The sequence below is a fragment of the Peromyscus eremicus genome, chromosome 19 (assembly GCF_949786415.1).
Source record: "Peromyscus eremicus chromosome 19, PerEre_H2_v1, whole genome shotgun sequence".
In the NCBI taxonomy this organism is placed as follows: Eukaryota; Metazoa; Chordata; class Mammalia; order Rodentia; family Cricetidae; genus Peromyscus; species Peromyscus eremicus.
In genome coordinates, this window is record NC_081435.1 from 20,520,593 (window position 1) to 20,541,915 (window position 21,323).

The following is a 21,323-nucleotide window of genomic DNA, read 5'->3' on the forward strand; positions in this document are numbered from 1 at the left end:
AGCCATCTCTACTCCCCTGGAAGGATTTTAAGCAGGGAAAGACCGTTTTGGAACTATGCTTTTGAGTTTAGTCACTGATTTTAGCATGGGAGATAGACTCTGAACAATCATGAGTTCTTGTGTGTGTTCCTGCAGATCATCTTTCCATTGCTGTCAATCCTGTCTAATGTATCAAAGCTCTCGCCTCTGTAACGACATGTGTTCTGACACCCAACTACTTGAAATTGTGATTTTGAGATCGTTCTTTGACTGAGATCATTATTTTGGCTGAAAGTTTGAGGGGCAGTCTATCGTGGTGAAGAAGTTGTGGTAACAAGAGCATGAGACATTATTCATACTGCAAGAGGCAAAGAAAGAGAAGAATGCTTGTGATCAGTTAACTTTCTCCCTTCTATGGTAGTCTGGAATCCCAGCCCCTGAAAAGTTGCCATTCACATTTAAGGTGGGTCTTCCTACCTCAATTAACCTAATCAAGATAATCATCACAGGCATGCCTAGAGACTTGACTCCAAGGTACTATATCCAGTTAAATTGAAACATAAATGATCACAAATTCAATCCTAGTCGTCTTGACACTGCAACATATCACTTTTAAGTCCCAACTTTCCAGTCATTATCCCCACAGACTCAGGAAAAAAAACTCCCTGAAAAAATTCATTAAGTCCAACCTGAAAAAAATCCTGTAATTTTTAACAGTTCTAACATCATTCAAATGTGTTAATTCCAAATTACAGAGTCTCTTCTGATATACAAACAACATCTGGGATACCAGCCCCTGAACACCTTTAACATCAAAATAATTAACATGATTTTAACATACAGTGGAACAGAACACACACTCCCATTTCAAAAAGGAGGAAAAGAGGCATAGAAAGCAAGTATTAGACCAAGACCAAAGCCCAGGAGGAAAAACACCAAAAAACTGAAGCGCCATGTCTAGCATAACAACCTTATGACGTAATTGTCTAAGTTCCAAAGGGCTTAGGCAGCACAGACCTTCCAGTTCTGCCTCTTGCAGCATACTACTTTGAGCCAGTCTACTACATAACTACAGCTTTCCTCAGCAGATTCCCACGGGTCTGACGTCTCCAATATCTTTGGGTGTCTATTATAACTTAGGTTTCACCTTTGCAGCTTCATACTAGAGCCCTCAGAGTCTCTTGCAGGGACTCCAAATGTCTTAGGTAGGGTTTATTGCTGTGAAAAAAAAAAAAAAACCACCATGACCATGGAAACTCTTAAAAAGGAAAGCATGTAATTGGAGCTGGCTTACAGTTCAGAGGTTTAGTCCATTATCATCATGGCATGAAACATGGCAGCACACAAGCAGACATGGTGCTGGAGAAGTAGCTGAGAGTTCTACATCTGGATCCATAGGCAGCAGGAAGAGACTGTGACACACTGGGCCTGGCTTGAGCATCTGAGACCTGAAAGCCTTCCCCCAGTGACATACTTCCTCCAACAAGACCACACCTACTCCAACAAGGCCTCACCTCCTAATAATGCCACTCCCTATGAGCTTATGGAGGCCACTTTCATTCAAACCACCATTCCGACTCTGCCACATATTGCTGGCATCAGAAGTATTCTAAGACCATGGAGCAAGACTCTACAATTAACTCAATCTTGCATGTTTTATGTCTGCAAAACCAATACCACTTGGATTGCCAAGTTCTGTAGGCCATGTCAGGTTGCAGGCTGCCTCTCCTAGATTACAGTTTCTACAGTGTTTGTGTGCTTTGGTGATTCAATCTGAAAATCTCTTTCTTAGGTTGTTGTTTTGGGGGAGAAAGCTCTTTCTGTGTCATTCTCAGTTTGAATTTTTTTTCATTTAAAATAATTTAAATGTTCACAAGGTAAAGCTGATGGGTGATATCTTGTCTTTAGGATTAGCTTACCTATGGTCCCGATGCTGGTGGTTTCTCTTTAACAATTGTAACAATCTCATTCAAGTTCTCAGGACACAGGTAAAATACAGCTAGATTCTTCAGAGAATATAACTTGAGTGGCTCCTAGCCCAGTTTCTGACAGAGTCTTTGTTTCTCCATGAAACTTAATGAACCAAGCCTTACCTATCTACATTTCCTCCAGCCTTCTGGTCTTCTAAATCCCACATGAATTGTCCATTAAGCTCTGCTAACATCATGCAAGGACTTTCCTAAGCTTAAGTGCCAAGCCCTTCTAAATTCTTCCCGCAAACCAGTTCCAAAAGCCTAAGAACATTATGATCAGGTTTATCACATCAATGGCTACACTCCTACATTTGTTTCTCTACATTAGTTATCTCTTTGGTTTCTGCAATGAAATACCTGACCAATTTAATGAAAGAAGGGTTCATTTTGGTTTATAGTTTATGGGGAAGTCCATTTGTGGCAGAGAAGATGGTAACAGGATCATGAAGCTGCTGATCACATTACATGTGTAGTCAGGAAACAAAGTGATGAGTTCTTGTGTTGAACGAGATTCTTCTTGTTTATGTAACGTGGAACCCCAGCCTGTGGAATGGTATCGTCCACATTGAGGGTGAGTTGTCCCACATCCATTAACCTAGTATAGATAATCCTTCACAGACATGCAGAGAGCTTTGTATTCAAACTGATTCTAGATCTAGTCAAACCAACAATCAATATTAAACTATAACAACACTTTCTGGGTGATGCCTAAACATCTAAGACAGGACAGAAACAAGATTAAGCATCCTGAGTATAGAGCTCTGAATGAATCTTTAAGCTTCCTGAGCATAGAGCTCTGAGTGAATCTTCACTTCTCTTCTGTCAACTAGTTAGGAGTTTGAGTAATATGCTTAATTTCTCTGCTCTCTAACCTTGTATATCCCCAGCCCTCGGGACCAACGTGAAAATTGGCTGTAATAAAACTTTAATCATGCTTAACATGGTGAGCCCTGAATGAATAATTAGAAAGCACTATTCATCACTACTATCAAGTTATGTGGTTGTATTAACAACACCTAAAGTCTGTCTTATACATCTAAGAGTCATGGGTTTTATATAATAATTTTCTTCTAATCTATGATACACTTTGCTGAAAACTTTTATTGAAAAAAGAAAATTATTGTGAAATTACTATTAATTAAAAATGCATTGTAATTTGTAGAACTATAACTGCAAAATTCCTTTTGGAATCCCTTCATCATCTGTAAGCCCTGACCTTAATATCGTGCATACCACACCACAGAAATATTGAAATTATAATGAACAAAATAAGACACACGTGAAGTCAGACTATAAAAGGTCTAGTTTTTAATCTATGCCATGTGTCAGCTGTGGGACTTTCGATAAATTACTCAGCTGCCTTGTTCATTAGTTTCCTTATCTGAAATAAACAGAGGTAAAGAAATGGACGGATAATAATATCTTCTTTATAGAAGTGATGTGAGAATTAGAGATGTTTTTAAAGATCCTAACAAAGAGAATAGATGCAACAAAATGACAGCTATTAATAGTAGGCCTTGAAGAATTGTAAATCTGTAAGCAATATGCCATTCCCTCAGGCTATTTTAATCTAGATAGAAAATAAGAACATATGCCCTTGTCTTTATTATGATAGTGAATAGAACTCCTGATGTATAAACCCATGGGAGAGCTGTGGCCCTCTAGTCTAACACAGGAAACAAATGGTTTCATGCTCATAGCTCTTCATTAGCACTTGCAGCTTTCAGTAACAGTAACGCTGTAATGGTGTCCCCTGCTTCGCTACAGCATCTCTGGGTAGTTCAACAAAAAACGCAGATGGAAAGGTAAATGATCCCATTCAAGATGACACTGAATTCCAAATAATTGATAAATCATTAAAATGTAAATTGAAACAAGTTTTAATCAGATATGATTAGCCATGAACTATTTAATGCATTCAAGATACCTCATTCTGATCCTATATGGACCTCCATGGCATGTATTTCTAACTTGTCCCATTGCAAAAATAGTGGAGTGAGGACTGTATGGAAGATTTTCTATTGATTAGCTGTACATCTTCAAATGGTCACTGCCCCTCTCTAGGGACGATTGCTGGGACAGTACTTCCCACCCTCTACTCACAGATAATGCTGCAACACTAATCAGATCTTTGGAGTCCATCTTGTCATACTTTTCAAAGTCTTGACAACTCTAATACAAATGGAAATTGTATTCAAATTGAATAATAATATCACAAAATCTGTACCTTATAAATAGCCTTTGCTTTTTAAAAAATTCAATGTATATCTAGTTGGTGATGTTAAATGACGTTAACAACAGTTCCAGTGAGTGTCCTTTTGTTTTTACTATTTCCACCTTAACGGCTTTTTCAAATTTGTTTTGAGATGTGGAAGACATCTGCTGTGGGATGGTCTGTATGTCAAGTGTGTTGCTGATTGGTCAGTAAATAAATCACTGATTGGCCATTGGCTAGGCAGGAAGTATAGGCGGGACAAGGAAAAGAATTCTGGGAAGTGGAAGGCGGAGAGAGAGACACTGCCAGCCGCCATCAGGACAAGGAAGATGTAAGGTACCAGTAAGCCATGAGCCATGTGGCAAAGTAAAGATTAATAGAAATGGGCTAAATATAAGAGTAAGAGCTAGACAATAACAGGCCTGAGCTAATGGCCAAGCAGTTTAAATAATGTAAGAGTCTGTGTGTTTATTTTATAAGTGGGCTCTGGGACTGGCGGGACTTGGTGGCGGGAGCTGGAGAGAAATTCTCCAGCTACAACATCTGTTTGAGTTTTGATAATTTATAATCGACTTGATAGAGAAATGTAAAGATGGAAACAAAGCAACATGATAGATAAGTTGGTTTAAGGAGACCCAAATTATGGTCATGGTTTCTTGCTTTTAATTTTTCTTTTGGAAGTCGATTTTCCTGATTCAGAATCAAATCCAGCCCAAGCTTATTTAGTAAGTGATACCTATGCTTAAAAGCCTGTTATTTGTTTTACCTTGTTCTCACTAACTTCTGCCTTCTCCAGCTAATCAAGCTCCTCAGAAATTGACGTGGTTCTCTATACGAAATGCACACATTGCAGGGTAAATGGGCCCGCCAAAGAAACTCACCCTGGCCCTGAGACCAGAGCCAGTGAAAGAAACACTTTGGCCCTGAAACCAGAGCCAAATCTGCCCCTGACCAACTGAGCATGAAACCAACCAATCTCTGAGCACAAAACCAACCAATCCCTGAGCACAAAACCAACCAATGAGAGCTTGTCCAAGCTCAAGGGGCTTGAACTCTGACCAATTCCCACCCTGAAAAATCTCCCTGGAAAATCTCGGCCCCTAAGAAGCCATATAAGCCCTGTGCCTGTTGAGTTAGCAGCTACTTTTCTCCACCCTGGCAGAGGCAGCCACTCTCCTGGATTCCTTCTTACCAAATAAATCTCTTGAAAGAGTTTTGGGTGAAGACCTTTCACTGGAGTGGAGCAGAATCTCTGCTGGGAAACTCTCTCTGCAGAGTGGAGCAGAGAAGCAATGGACCTCTCTGCTGGGAAACTTCCTTAAGGGAGCGGAGCAGAAGTAACAACTTTTTGCTGGAGCCTGAGCAGACTGCTTCATTTCTGCAGGGGTTCCCCCCATTAGCAGAGTGAAGCAGAGAAGTTACAACTTCTGCAGGAGCTGAGAAGAAGCAACCGGACCTCTCTCCAGGGAAACTCCGTAGTGGAAAGGAGAAGGGAAGCAACAGAAACTTCTGCTGGGAAACTCCCTTAGGGTAGCAGAGCAGAGCTCAGCTGTAGCGGCTGTCTCTCAGAGAGGAGCAGGATTGCCACATCCTGTGGGAGACCATCCCCCACTGGAACCCAGGCTTCAGGTTGTAACACTTGCAAGTATAGCCTGACTCTCGACTGTCAGGGTACCTTTCCCTCCAGAGCTGTAACCCTTGCAGGTATAGCCTGACTTCCGACAGTCAGCCTACCTTTCCCTCCAAAGCCATAACACTTGCACACATGAGGAAGCTGCAGATTCTAGCCCATTAGGGGCTGTGTTTGACAAGTGTGTTGATTTTAATGTTTCCTGAACCACAGTCCTTCCTTTCACTTTCCCAGGTGTCACCTGGGAAGTTGCACTCAAGGTGAACACTGTGAATTCCAAACTGTCCCCTTATGTCACAATCCACTCATTTCTTCAGGCTGGCCAATATTACACATGGGTGGTATGCACAGTAGTGTATATGTGTAAATAATTAAAAAATGCTCTCCATGATTCCTCCTAGACAGAGTCAAGAGTCTCCCTCAAGACTCTCTGTGTGAATGTTTTTGGTCCGAAAATGTCCACAACTCTAGTACATTTGTTTTCCAAAACTTTACTCCACATTCAAACCCCAGGTCAAAGGTCTGATTTTGCACATTCTCTTGACTTTATGTAATTTTTGTAACTGTCCTCTGTGGCTCAAACAGTTAAATGCTATGCCTCCCTGAAGAAATTGTGTCTAAGTAAATGAAAGAGTCCTTAGACAATTTAGGGCACAAGGAGGTTTGGTGACTATAATCTTCACCTAAGTAAGATATTAATACCTAAGTAAGGTATTACAGCTTTGATATACCTCTGCTCCTAGAGTGAAGCAGCAACTTGCTGTGGGATGTCTTTCTGTATGCTGTGAATATGTGTGGCTACCATTGGATAGTAAATAAAGTTGTTTGGGCCTATGTCAAGAAAGCTTACAAGCCAGGCGGGCAATCCAAGCAGAGATACAGAGAGAAAGAAGGGCAGGGTTAAGCGAGACAAAAGAGCAACAAGATGCCAGCAGACCTGTAACGACATGGCCACGTGTCAACATATAGGTTAATAGAAATGGGTTAATTTAAGATGAAAAAGCTAGCTATCAAGAAGCTGAAGCCATAAGCCATACAGTTTGTAATTAATATAAGCCTCTGAGTGATTGTTTTATAAGCTTCTGTGGAACCGCAGGGCCAGGCAGGACTGAAAAACATTCCAGCTACAAGAACCATAAAAGGACAAATAAGAACATAATAGCAAAACATGTAGAGTATAATAATCAGTGTCATCTTCAAACCTGTTCTCATTCTGACCCCCCAGAAAACCCACTTTTTGGTGGTGGAGGGTGGTAATGACGAATCCCAGGCTCTCATGCAAGACACCATGTGTCAGTCAATGAGCTCAGTACCAGTTCCTCTCAAAAACCTTTGACACAAGGAAAATAAGTGTCACTGTGATTTTTTATTTTAGTGACAGGGAAATAATGTGGATCCTCTGGGTCAGAATCACCTGAAGTACAGGTTAACATACAGACTCCCTTCACTCTATCAATTTGCTAACTGAACCATCTCCTCAGCCTTTTAAGGGGACTTCTCAGTTGGAGTCTTTCCTGAACTCTGTCCCTTGCATAACCTTTTTTCAGGGGTCAAGGGGAAAAAAAACGGGCATTTTTGAGAACAGAGGTATCATCACTCTTGAAGTAAATCACATAAAGGGGTAATTTCCCCAGAATTTATATTAATTTAAACCTACATAGAAGGTAAAATAGTCCACACTGATATCTTTGCACTTTTCTTGTGGGAAGCTTACTCAATAAAAGCCATGTCTTGTAAAAGAATTCCTAACTAATCCTTTTTTATGTTTTGTTTCTTCTAGGAGAAAGCTTCTCTATGGGTTTCTATGTGATTCTGTGAGAAATTAGCAGACTGCTATATTCTGCAATATCATATCTTAGATAATAAAAAGTTAACAAAATCATGGATATAGTAGTATACAGACCTTTCTGGGGGCGGGGGAACTCCTCGTTAGTGAAACTACTTCTATCATTTATCTTTATTTGATTACTTCAAATACTAAAATGAATCTCTCTTCACAACCATAGCACTCAAAATATCCATTAATACTTTCAGACTTCAGGTTGCTCACTCTGGCTTTCTTCTAGCTCATCCTCGGTGTGTCTCCCTGTGGCCCTTCTGGACACAGCTTTCTCCTAGAAAGATTTCAACTCCCAAAAACCTACTCTACCTTCTGGGTGTATAGAAGGAAGAATAAGAGAAATTGCTGCCTCAATTTAAGTATCCCAGTTCTATTTTTACATATTAAGATCATTCTCTTTTTTTTTATAAAGCCGGCTTTGGTATAAATAAAGAAGACAGGCATTCGTGAAAGGAAAAATAGGTACTTATGTTTAATCCTGTTTCACCTTCTTGTGAAATCTGCATGTTTAAAAGATTTAATGCTTTTTCAGTCACAAGTCTAATATTTGTGTAATGGAACCCTTTAGTGACAAATGCAGGATTGTCTTAGAGGATTAAATTAGAAAAATAGGTAAATGGAATACAGTGAGTTATTATCTTAAAATAATAAATAGTAAATAGTAAAGAAGTCAATGCATACAGTTACTACAAAATTACCTGAACTTTTGTGTAGAGAGAATATGTTCCCCAAAATTCCATCTCTGTTATGCAAATATGCAAGAGAAATCAGACTTTATATGTACCTGTCAACCTCTACCCTTCGTCCACTTAAACACAGCCTTGTGTGTGTCTTCCAATAAGGCTGTGCTAGTCTACACATATGTGTTATGCTGTAAATCCTAAGATGAAGCACTGTGCCATGGAAACCCAAAGGGGGAAATGACCACACAGAAAAGTATCCAAGAACATGTAAAATAGTATGAATTTATTGTGAAGTTCTGTAATCAAAACAGATGTTTTAGAGAGGTAATATAAAAGGGAGTAGAGTGAAGGAAGAGAAGAGAAAAGAGAGGAGGGGAGGGGAGGGGAGGGAAATCATCTAACCTCCTGATCCTATACTATTCTACCTTGATTCCATAAACGTGAAATAAGGAAAATATTTACAAATCACCAGGTGTGGAAGAATAAAAACAAGATAGGTACTGGCCTCAATCATTTGCAGCATATATACTTAGTAAATCATTATTAATATTCACATTAAGGGTAAAAGTACCAACTTGGGGGGGGGGGAGTGTAAGGCTAAAAAAAGGCAATAGGTCTGAACAAGAGATTCATTAAAGAAAAATGCTCATTAGTACCAAGAAACTGCGAACTAAGCCCGCAATCATATCCCAGTTTGACTTGTTACACTGATATAACAATCTCAACAAATGAGACAATATGAGATTTTGCTGAATATTGACTAACAGAATTAGTTGCCAATAACATGATAATATAAAATTTTATTGTATGTTGAGCAGCAACAGAACACCCATATTCTTTAGTACTCTACCATGACCTGTAAAGGAATAGCCACTTTATAAACACTTGGGCAGTATCTAATAATACCAAGGTACTCTATTGTGGTGATTTGGATGAGATGCCCCCCCCCCCCATAGCTTTGAATGCTGGAATACTTGGTTCACAGTCGGTGGTGCAGTTGGGAAGGTTTGGGAGGTGTGGCCTTTCTGAAGGAAGTATGACCCCGGAGGCAGGTTTTAGGAGATTAGAGATTGTGTCATTTTTAGTTTGTCCTTCCTCTTCCTTCTTGAAGTTCTAGATGTCATCTCTCGCTTGTTCCTGCTGTCATGATACCCTCTGGAACCATAAGCCCCTCAGACCTTTCCTTCTCTGAGTGGCTTTGGTCAAAGTGCTTTATCACAGCAATAGAAAACCAATTAGGGCTGGAGAGATGGCTCAGCCATGAAAGGGTAGGCTCACAACCAAAACCAAAAGTAACTAATGCACCTTGACTGTAGAAATGTATTCTGAAACTGCTCCCTAGCCCATTTGTATTAAAGCATGCCATGAGGCTAGCAGTCTGCACATCACAAGGACTTGCTGGAAATCAGAACTTCAAATCACTTGTTTTTCACTGAAATCTCTGAGAGAAGCCCAGAATTCTATGCTAGTGTGATTCCAGTTCATGCTGGTGTTTGAAAAATCACTGACTAAAGAACTTTTAAACTAGGTACACGGGGATGTATACTAATATGCTAATTGTAATATTTTGTATGGCACAAAATTTAAAAGAAAAGGAAAAGGGGGAATTAATTACTACCAAGAACAGGAGATTTAGTATATAAATTTTGTAAAATCCACATAGCAATATGCCTCACAGGACTTAAAGGAAATAAATAAAATACATCTAGGTAAAAGTGGAGTAACTAAAAAGCTATGTAATATTGGGTTAAAAAACACAATGTAAAAGAATAATTTACAAATGTTATAAGGATTTCAAATGTGTTATAAATAACACACTAAAATTAAATTCATTAGTTGTGGACTGGTATATAATGATAAGGAATATTTAAAATAGCTGAAAGAATATTCCTGAAATTTTGTATTTTGATACACCTGTAACAATTATGAAGCAGTAGGAAGTAATTTTTCATACATCCAAATATAAATACATTTATCAAAATATAGAAATGCAAATGTCACCAAGTAATGATCAATACAGAAATAACATGTGTATTTGTTACATCGTTTTCTTGAGTTTCTGCATACTTTTGTTCAGGTCACTCTCAAACCGTTAGTTTATTTTAGAGATAATCTCAGACACAGTTGAAGATCAAAGGGAGGAAAGCTACTAAGAGCGTGGTAGGCCTGGCTCTTGCTGTGGGCAAATATGTCTCAATCCATTTGGGAACCAATTCAGAACACATTCCGTAACCGCTTGGCCTGTTTTTCCCATGCTCTCCAGTGTTGTGTGTGCATAAGGACACGCTCTCTCCTACCTTCAGAAAAGCTCTTAAGAGAAACTGTGGTGAGAATCTGAATGAACTGGGACTCTGTCAGAGTTTGGGAAACTGCCAGCTCCAGCAATGATGATCTGGCAGAGAGAACAGAGGGAATTCAGCTCAGGGCATCACAAAGAGGTAAGATAATGTATGCAGAAACTTCTTACCAGTTATATTGTTTACTAGGCATGGTAGTTTATCCCCTTCCTCCTTTAGCCTCTTTAAATTGAAATAGTTTAATTCAAAGTACATGCTGCATCAGTGTTGCCACTTTGAAAGCTAAAGTCCACATTTCTCTGTTCCCTAATCTTGTCACCTGAACTCACCGTTGCTTGTCTTCCAATGAATTTTGAGTGGATTGGTAAGAATATTTTAAATTTAATTAAAATTTATCATATTGGAGAAACTCATGTTTATGATGCTAATAACTGTTGTATAAATTGGGTTGGTGTGTTGGGTAAAGGACTATGTATATGTATGAAATGTATATATGACATATATCTCTCAAATATATCCAATTATAATTAGTTTTTTCCATAGTGGTAAAAGCTTCAAACAAAGCATCTTGTGTATCCAGTCAATGCTAAAAAGTCTTGAAAACTGTGTTAGCATATCTATTGGTGTGACCATTGTTCAGGTCTTTTTTAGGCAGCCAGGTTGATAAAGGGTAATGAGTGTAGCTTCTCTGGCATTTCTAGGAAACACAATCTCCAAGAAAATCTCCTGTTCCTCTAACTCATGTAACATTTCCATCTCCTCTTCCACAATGATTCATGAGCCTTAGGCATAGGAATTGTGCAGTAGACGTACTGGTTGGAATGGGGCATCACATAATCTCTTGTTCTCTGCATTTGGGCATGTTAACGGTCTTTAGTCACAAAGAGAACTTTCTTTGATGAGGATGAGAACTATACTCATCTGTGGGTTTGAGGATAAATATTTGGAAAGTTGTTAGGGTTTATATGGCTGTTGTGGGTTCTCTTCCAAGATCCATGACTTTATGAGCACTGAATAGTCAGCTAGGTTTCTGTACCAGGCTTAGTTTTCCTCATGTTGAGGAGACTTTAAATCCAACTAGACAGCTGTTGATTACTGCGAGGTATGCATGCCACCATTGTACCCTTAGGGTTGTCACGCTGTTCTGATCACTGTTGTAGTTCATAGACAGCATAACCATATCGGACTGTTGGGAGCTTCCCTCCCTCAGAAGTGTGCATGGCATCTTCTGGTACGGTGAAAGCAGTCCTCAGGAAGGAAGCTTTCAGGTCTATTCCAGATAAAGTCCTCTGGGTCATGTGTCCAAAGTCTATGTTACCTTCAGCAATCAGGACTTACCTTCCACCTCTCAGAAGAAACTGAAAGCAACAATACTAATTTGGTCAGACCTAATTTTCTTAACAACTTTACCTATCTGGATCTCAAAGCCCATTTCAAGCATTTCAGTGTCATCCCATAAGTATATTGGTGAAGGTAATCTATTAGGTGACCAAGTGTAGCTATGCAAAACTCAACACATCTTTCCAAGGCTCACATTTGGGAACCTATAAGAGTAACTCTGTAAGTGCACATACCCTTGAATCTAAAACATTTGCTGTGATAGTCATCCACCTGTTGTATCAGCTAAGCAAATTCTCTGATAAGGGGTAGCACTAGACAAATTGGGTCATATCCTCTTTCTGAGTAATTTATATAAACTCTTGCTGACAGCTAATACACCAAAGTCTTCCCAGAGTCAGTCTACATAGTGCTACAATATCCCGGCCACTAAGAGTTAATGGGCATTCCGGGCACTGAATGGGAATTGGTTCTTTAAAGACCTGTCCCATCGGCATATCTGTGAAGTATTGGGAGGAGTTAGCATGATGTAAGGCAAGAGCAGGTTTCAGACAAACATCCCTACCCCTGTTGTAATCTCTTTCCTTTAACGTTGCTGATCAACCTTATATTAAGTCATTCTTGCCACTTGAGGATGTTCCACATAAAAATTCTTCTCAATCGATTCTACCCACTTGAATGGGCAACTCACACAAGTACTGTCTTGTTTTATTTCATGTTCCCAATGGGGGTGAGCACCACCTTTTACTCCAAATCTGCCATCTCAGACCTCCCAGTCTTTATCATTTAGAAAGCAATGCTTCCACATCACATTTCAATAGGTTTCCAATTATCTAAAATGGGACTAAGAAGATTAAATCTTGTTTAGACCTTAAAGAGACCTTTCAGACACCAATCCCTCTAACAGGCTTCCTAAGTCTGAAGCCTGTAGAGATAGATGGTGACTTGCCCTCAGGGAGCCAGCTATCAGCAAAGTTAGACAGGGCTGTAGCAGCCAGTCTACACAAACTATTAGGGTTTATCCCAGAAGTTAGCAGCTATTTGTAAAATAAAATAAAACAAATGTTTTTTAGGGAAAGTTCTAACAGTCACTATTTAAGCAAAAATGAGCAAACTTAACTAGATATGTATGTATTTGCATGTATATACATGTGTATACATACATGTTTATTCAAGTGGAACTTCCAATTCCCTGTACAAATGTTAAGATTTTCTTAAAATCCCATTCATATTTTCAGATCTTACTATAAGTAGAGCTTATCTATGGATTTGAATTTTCTTCACCTCATTGTCATCTACAGTTTTATATATCCATAGTTCTACAGTGACATACATGTATAATTACAATCACTTCTTCATTTTAACAATAATGGTTACTTAAAGTGATGATGTGAAAATAACAAAAATTACTGATATCGACTCCAGTGGAATTCCACTGCTTGGGTATAGTCCCCACCAAGTAGAGGTGCGGGTGAGTGATCCACCTGGCCAACTGGACTGCACCCTTCATCTCGTTCCCCCAAGAACCATTTCACCATCCACACCCTCCAACCTCATCCTCCTCCCCACAACAAGCCCTTCCCCTCAACTCTGGTAGACTTCATTGGCTCAGGTACTGTCCACATCAGTTGGAAGAACAGGTGAGTAACCTTCCTCTCAGCAGAGCTACCCCACTCTCCAGATTCTGATCCCCAGCATACACCCTGTGGCCCTCCCTCTCCCACCTCAGCACCAAAACCACTGCTGGGCTCTGCCCCCAACTGGAAGGATTCCACTACTTGGGTGCAGTCCAAACCAATCAGAGGAGCAGACCTCATTGGCTCAGGTACAGTCCACACCAGTTGAAAGACCAGATGTAGACCACAGCAGTCAGAAAAACAGGCCACACCAGTCACAAGAACAAAGACCCCCTGCTGCACCAAAGGCCAACCTAACCACCAAAAGGCTAGCTCCCAACTTTGACAGAGACTCCCTACTAGATCAGAGGCCACACTGGCCACTAGGAATCCAGGCAAAAAGAACTAGAAGACCAAAGAGGAAACAGAAACCAAGAAAAAAAAACCATCCAACAAAGACAAACTCAGACATCATAACCTAAACCTATAATCATCCCAAAACCAGATGCCTAAACATGAGTGTAAGAATATAATCAACAACAGCCAGGGCAATATGATACCATCAGACTCCAGCTAGCCTACAGCAGCAGGACTTCAATATTCCAAGGCAGTCAAAGCACAAGAAAACAATCTTTAAAACAACTTGATGAAGATGATAGAGGTCCTTAAAGAGGAAATGAAAAACTCCCTTAAGGCAGTTGAGGGAAAGACAACCAAAGAGTTGAGGGAAATCAATAAATGCCTTAAAGAATGCCAAGAAAAAGCAAACAGGTGAAGGAAACTAGGCCAGAAAATCGAATAGAAGCAATAAAGAAAACACAAACTGAGGGAATTCTGGAAATGGAAATCTGGATAAGCAAACAGGAACTATGGATGCAAGCATCACAAACAGAATACAAGAGATTAAAGAGTGAATCTCAGGTGTTGATACAATAGAAGAAATAGATTCATTGGTCAAAGAAAATGTTAAAGCTAAAAAACTCCTAACTTAAAACATCCAGAAAATCTGGGACTCTATGAAAACACCAGTAGAATAATAGACATAGAAAAAGAAGAATCCCAGCTCAAAAACCCAGAGAATACGTTCAATAAAATCATAGAAGAAAATTTTCCTAACTTAAAGAGGATATGCCTATAAAGGTATAAGAAACTTACAGAACAACAAATAGACTGGATTATAAAAGGAAATCCCTGAACCATATAATAACCAAAACACTAAACATATAGAACAAAGAAAGAATATTGAAAGCAGTAAGGGGAAAGGGCCAAGTAACATATAAAGACAGACCTATTAGGATCACACCTGACTTCTCAACAAAGACCCTAAAAGCCAGGAAGGGCTTGACTGATGTCTTGCAGACTTTAAAAGACCACAGATGCCGTCCCAAAATACTATACCCAGCAAAACTGTGAATCACCATAGATGGAGAAAACAAGATATTTCATGACAAAGTCAAATTTAAACAGTATCTTTCCACAAATCCAGCCCTACATAAGGTACTAGAAGGAAAACTCCAACCCAAGGAAGTTAGCTACACCCATGAAAACATAGGCAATAGGTAATATCACACCAGCAAAACTCAAAGAAGAGAAACACACACACACTCACACACACACTACTACCAACAACAAAAAAATATAGCAGGAATTAACAATCATTCGTCATTAATATCTCTCAATATCAATGGATTCAATTCACCAATAAAAAGACAGGCTAACAAAATGGATACAAAAACAGAATCTATCCTTCTGCTGCATACAAGAAACACACCTCAACATCAAAGATAAACATGTCACAGTTGGCTCTATTCATTTAGCACAAACAAGTCAAGACAACTGAATAGCTATTATCACTACCAGAAAGTAGAGTCATCTTTTGGAGTCTTCAGAATCTTGTTAACCTCCCTTGGCTCTATTCAGCTAATGCAGACCCACCAAAGCAACTGAAGACCTTAGATCATCTAACTCACTAATGCTTGTGTGTTCGTGTGTGTGCGAGGAATTAAGTCCAGGATCTGGTACATACTGGGCAAGTACTCTAATCCATATCCACTAATAATAATTATTTTATAATAACAAACAAAAAACAAGAACTCAGCAGGAATAAGCTACAAATAGTCTCCTTCTCAAGGGACAAGGAAGAAGGCTCAGTCCCAAATGATTCAGCATGTGTATATGTGATAGGAGGCAATGGAAGAAAAAATAAAACTAGAACTTGAAAAACTGATTCAAGGATACAGCTATAGGATGAAGTAGGATTGTTCCTTCAAGGTATTTTTTAATTTGTTAATGTTGTTTGTTGTGAATATTTAATGTATCAAATTTTATGGATTTGGGCATGTGTAAACAGTCATTATGTCATAGTTACCAGTCAGCTGGGTGGGGTCATTCTGCTCTCTCAGTCATGAATGGGCAAGGAGAATCTCTGCAAGTGTTCCTCTTTGGCAGAGTCTGTGTCTCTCCACATTTGACAGCAGTGAGTGACAGCAGCAGGCTGGAGCAGAGACAGGTGGCATCTTCTAGTGTGACAACCCCCTTGAAGACTGCACTTAGTGGTATCTCATGGCCTCCTCAGTTCTTATACCTGTCCATTACAAATTCTAGTGTATGTTACATCCCAAATATGTTTTTTCACTTGAAATAAATCGCCATTGATCTTCTAGTACACTGCTTACTTCTAAAGTACCTTGGCTATTACACAAATTCTACCTTTATTTTCAAAATATCCCCAGACCTTTGGAAAATCCAACTGCTCAGAACTAGGTAATTAAGTAATTTCAAAATGTTAGACTAACTTCAGCTTTTCAGTGATAGGACTTCTAATGACTTGTGATATTATTATATTAATTTTGGACACTATCTGTGATTTTTAGTTTTAACTGCCAACTTGACAGAATCTGGACTCATTTGGGAGGTAGACATTTGGGCATGTTTGTGGCATCATCTTGACTGTATTAATTTAGAAGTGAAGACATACATTTTGTAGGGAAGATCATTCCTGAGGTGGTGTCTAAGAGTTAATATTGCTGTGGTAAGGACACGACCAAAGGCAACTTGGGGAGGAAAGGGCTTATTTCACTTACGCTTCCAAGTAATAGTCCATCACTGAACCCAAGCAAGCAGGAACCTGGAGGCAGGAGCTGATACAGAGCCCAGGGAGGAGTGCTGTTTACTGGCTTGCTGCTTATGGCTTGCTCAGCCTGCTTCCTTAAAGAACCAGGACCACCAGAGACAGCACCACACACAATAGGCTAGGCCCTCCCACACTGATCACTAATTAAGAAAATTTCCTACCGGCTTCCCTGCAGCATGACCTTACATAGGTGTTTTCTCAATTGAGAGTCCCTATTCCCAAATCACTCTCGCTTGTGTCCAGTTGACATAAAAGTAGCGAGAATGGATTGGGATCTTGAGCTATATAAAATTGAGCAAGTGAGCTGAGCACCAGCATGCATGTGTTCATTGCTTTCCCGATGCCTTAACCTCCCCACTATGATGGACTGTACACTTGAACTGTGAGACAGAACAAATCCTTTCATTTTTAATTTGTTTTCTTCGGAGTATTTTATTAGGTAACAAGAAGAAAATAGCACAGCCTATAACTTGAGGCCAGTGAATAGATACCGAAAGCAAAATCCAGGCCATCTGATCCATTCTTCCAGTGCCACAGACAATAATAGTCTCTACAGAAGGAGTATGGATTACACCCACGTTTCGGGATTTGGAGAGCTACTTGCTCTGGGAGAAAATGAAAACAAAAGAAAAGCAATTTGATGTATAATCTGTGTGTGTGTGTGTTTGTGTGTTCACATGTGTTAAATGCACATATTTGTGTTGGTATACATGCATATACAGCATAGATATTCATGGGTGGGCCTAGAGGTCTATTCCAAGTATCTTCCTCAGATTCTTTCCATCTAATTTTTTAGATATTCTGGGTTATTTTATATGTATGTGTACTAGCATGAGTTTGCGAACACCATATGCATTCAGGTTCCCATAGAGGTCAGAGGGCATGAGATACCCTGGAACTAGAGTTACAAATGATGATGAGCCACTGATGTGGGTTCAGGGAATCAAATATTGGTCCTCTACAACAGTAGTAAACACTTCTAAACTCAAGCCCCAGCCAAATTATTGTTGCTATCATCATCATTATTATCATTATCATTATTTTAAGAAAGGATCTCTCTATACAGCCTTGGCTGCCCTGAAACTTACTATGTAGCCCAGACTGGCCTCCAACATAAACTGATCCACTGGCTTCTGCCTCCTGGGAGCTGGGATTTAAAATGTGTGTCCATACTACCATGTTGGCTTTGAGTATCTGATGATGTGTCACTTCCAGGATGCTATCTGGGTCTTTGCCAATATCCTCCTGTACATCCAGAGGACCACATACAAGTATGAAATGATTAACAAGCAGAATGAGCAGATTCATGCTCTGTTGGCCATTGCTCTCACCATGTACCCCATGCAGATTGATGAGAGCATACACCTCCCGCTGCATGAGAAATGGGAACAAGATCCTCCATATGCAGAAGGGTAACCCCAAGGTCTATGAAAAACTATGCCTGCCCCAAGTTCCTGTCACCTGTGGTGACCAACTATGACAATGTACATCCTAACTACCACAAAGAGTCCTTGCTGAAGCAGCTGAAGGTGTTTTCTGATAAAGTACATCAGCAGGCCCAGCTCTCCACCATCTGCAGCTTCCTCAAGCTCTACAACACCATGCCAGTGGCCAAGCTGGCTGGCTTCCCGGACCTCACAGAGCAGAGCAGGAGTTCTGCATTCAACTGCTTGTCTTCAAGCACAAGATGAGGAACCTGATATGGACCATTGGCATTTCTGCCCTAGGTGGCAAATTCCAGTCAGCCTTGGCCGTGAACTTCTATATTGGTAAGGACATGATCCACATTGCAGAAATAAAGGTCACCAAATGCTATGGGATTTCTTTATCCAACATATCCACAAATTTGAAGAGCTTTATCGAGCCCTGAAGAAGATGACAGAAAGGCCCTGAGGACACTCATGCATGAGTCAAGAACCTGCTTCAATGTTATAGATGGGAAGCCTTCTTGTCACCAAGAAGCCTTACCTAAGTCAACCATCAGCTGAGGGGAAACTTGTTCAAATCAAGGACTGGATGTTTTAGGGAGCTTTCAGTAAAGGGTCTTTGTTGGGGGAAACAATGTGTGTCACCACACCATATTTTTTTAGACAAGGTCACTCACAAACCTGGAGCTCACTGATTTGACTAAGCTGACAAGCCAATTCGGTCCAGTCATTTTCTTGCCACTGTCCCTCCGATGTAGTGGGTAGCCATTCCAGCTTTGGTTTGGAAGTTCTAACCCCCATTGAGGCGTCAGTAACTATCACGCCTACAAGGCGGGGCCAAGGGAGGGCCCTGAAGACCGGAGATGAGAATGCGCCTCACTCTCTTCCTGCTTGGACAGTGGACACTAGAGGTAGACCGAGGAGAGTTCTCCAGAGAACACCACCGGACTGCACTGCATCTTTCCCAGAACCTGCCACCTACCTATCCCTTCATTTGTAAGTTACGCCATTAAATAAATCTCCCTTTTAACTACGTAGAGTGGCCTTAATAATTTCACCAATATTGGCCCCGCCTTGTAGGCGTGATAGTTACCGAAGCCTCAATGGGGGTTAGAACTTCCAGACCAAAGCTGGAATGGCTACTCACTACACTCCATTGCTAGTGTTATGAATGCACTCCACCATGTCCAGCTTTTACATGTGTGCTTAGAATCCAAATCAAGTCCTGATGCTTGCACAGCAGGAATTTTACTGACTGTTTCATCTCCCCAGTCCACTTTATCCTAGCTTAAATCTATGGCAATGCGTCTGTAATTGTGGCAGCAATGTGTAGGAAGACTTTAATATCACAAAGGTGGCTTAATTTGGTTGTGTTATGTGGCAGTAGCTATAAGTGATGAGCTATATAATATAAGCTATATATTTCTATGTGATGGTAATTCATAGCTACAGTGAAATGGTATGGTGAAATCTAGAATTCTGCAAGAACAAACTTTGGCAGTTAGACAGGTAATCAGCATTTAATAATTGGTCTTTTCTACCTTATTCTATTTCAATTTAGATGAAGCATCACATGACTGGTAAATGTTCATCTCTTGGAAGTTATGCAAAGTCACAACCAAATGGAAAGAAGAGTATTGCATTCTTCAGGTAGATTTCATGAGTCTTCACTTTGCTCCCAGAAAACTCTTGACACATTTAGCCTTTTTGTTTTCAGTAGTGAGGGGAATGTTGTCAGTTTAAAGGTGGCAGTCATCTTCCTAAAGTAATGCCTTTTTCTCTATCCCTATTTATTATTTGGTGAATTCTGAACTATGTCCCTCCAAATCCAGAAATGTGGCTGTATTTGGAGATCAGCATTTAAAAGTCAATTTGGATAGAATGTATTTACAAAAGAAAGGCTCTATCCAATAGGACACTCTATCTGCATTAAAAGACATTAGGACATAGGAACATAAAGAACACACACAGAGAGATAGATAGGTAGGTAGGTAGGTAGGTAGGTAGGTAGGTAGATAGATACATACATACATACATGCATACATACATACATACATGGATACATGGATAGATAGATGGATGGATGGATGGATGGATGATGGATGGATGGATGATGGATGGATGATGGATGGATGGACGGGTGGATGGACAGACGGGTGGATGAATGGACAGAAGTCATCTATGAGGCAGTGTGTTACAGAAGAAGTCAGTTCTGGTGACATTTTGATCTCAGATACTCATCCTTCAGAACTGTGAGGAAAACATATTTTTTTGTCTAAGCTGCCCTACACACAGTATTTGCCTTGTCAAGCCTAGCAAGCCCCAGCGCCTACTTTTTTTTCACTACTTGAAGTTCTAGTCTATATTTATTGTTGTATAATTATTTCACCATTGTTTCTATTGTTCTCTTTGTGCATTCACTATAATGATTTTAATAAAAGTATTCTATAAAATAGATGTGGTAGTGTATATCTGGAACTCCAGAACTAGGAGGTAAAGAAAGGATTATCACAAGTTCAAAGTCATCTTCAGCTACATTCCAAAATGAGCACAGTCTGAGCTACATAAGAACACACACACACACACACACACACACACACACACACACACAATGTTTACATAAATATCTATGAAAATACAGAGAAGCATTCACACAACACTTGAGTAGGAAGGTTAACCAATCAAATAGTTTAGATTCAATTCTTCTAGAATACACTATTTCAGATATAGGTATCACTGTCTAGTTGCTTCTGGGCCCCCTCAAAATTCCCTGTCATGTCATTATGAGTGTTTTTTTTTTCTTTAGGTAATTGAACTTTTTTTTTCTTTCTGCCTTCTGAGTATGGAAGCTCTGTTCTACCTCAAACCTAAAATTTCTCTAAAATTCTTGCTTTCTCTGACTTAGTCCTCCCGTTTTCTCTTTTCCACATTTGGTTTTACTGATAAAATGAAAATTCTAACCTCTGGTGAATTTTTTAGCTACCCAGTGATAAAAAAAAAAGTATCATTTCAATTTTCAGACTTTTTGTGAAAACTAAATATTGAAATGGCTATGTGTTAGCATTTAAAATGTATCTATGAATTCCTAAGTAGAGCTGAACTGGTTACACATATCAATACCTCTTTTAAAAGCATCATAGTTTAATTTACTAGATTTTCTTTTTACCTTATTAGATCTAAAGAAATTCAATA

The 21,323-nt window shown here is 39.6% G+C and overlaps 1 protein-coding gene across 1 annotated transcript; it reads left to right on the forward strand.

The window, feature by feature from the left end:
* Positions 1–17,868: 17,868 nt before the first annotated feature.
* Eif3l (eukaryotic translation initiation factor 3 subunit L) lies at positions 17,869–18,597 on the forward strand (the record flags this gene model as incomplete). The annotated part of the gene is given in 5 exon segments (XM_059246709.1): positions 17,869–18,086; positions 18,088–18,135; positions 18,137–18,344; positions 18,347–18,518; positions 18,521–18,597. Coding segments are annotated over 5 exon segments (723 nt in total), but the record flags the coding sequence as incomplete, so codon positions are not given.
* Positions 18,598–21,323: the final 2,726 nt, after the last annotated feature.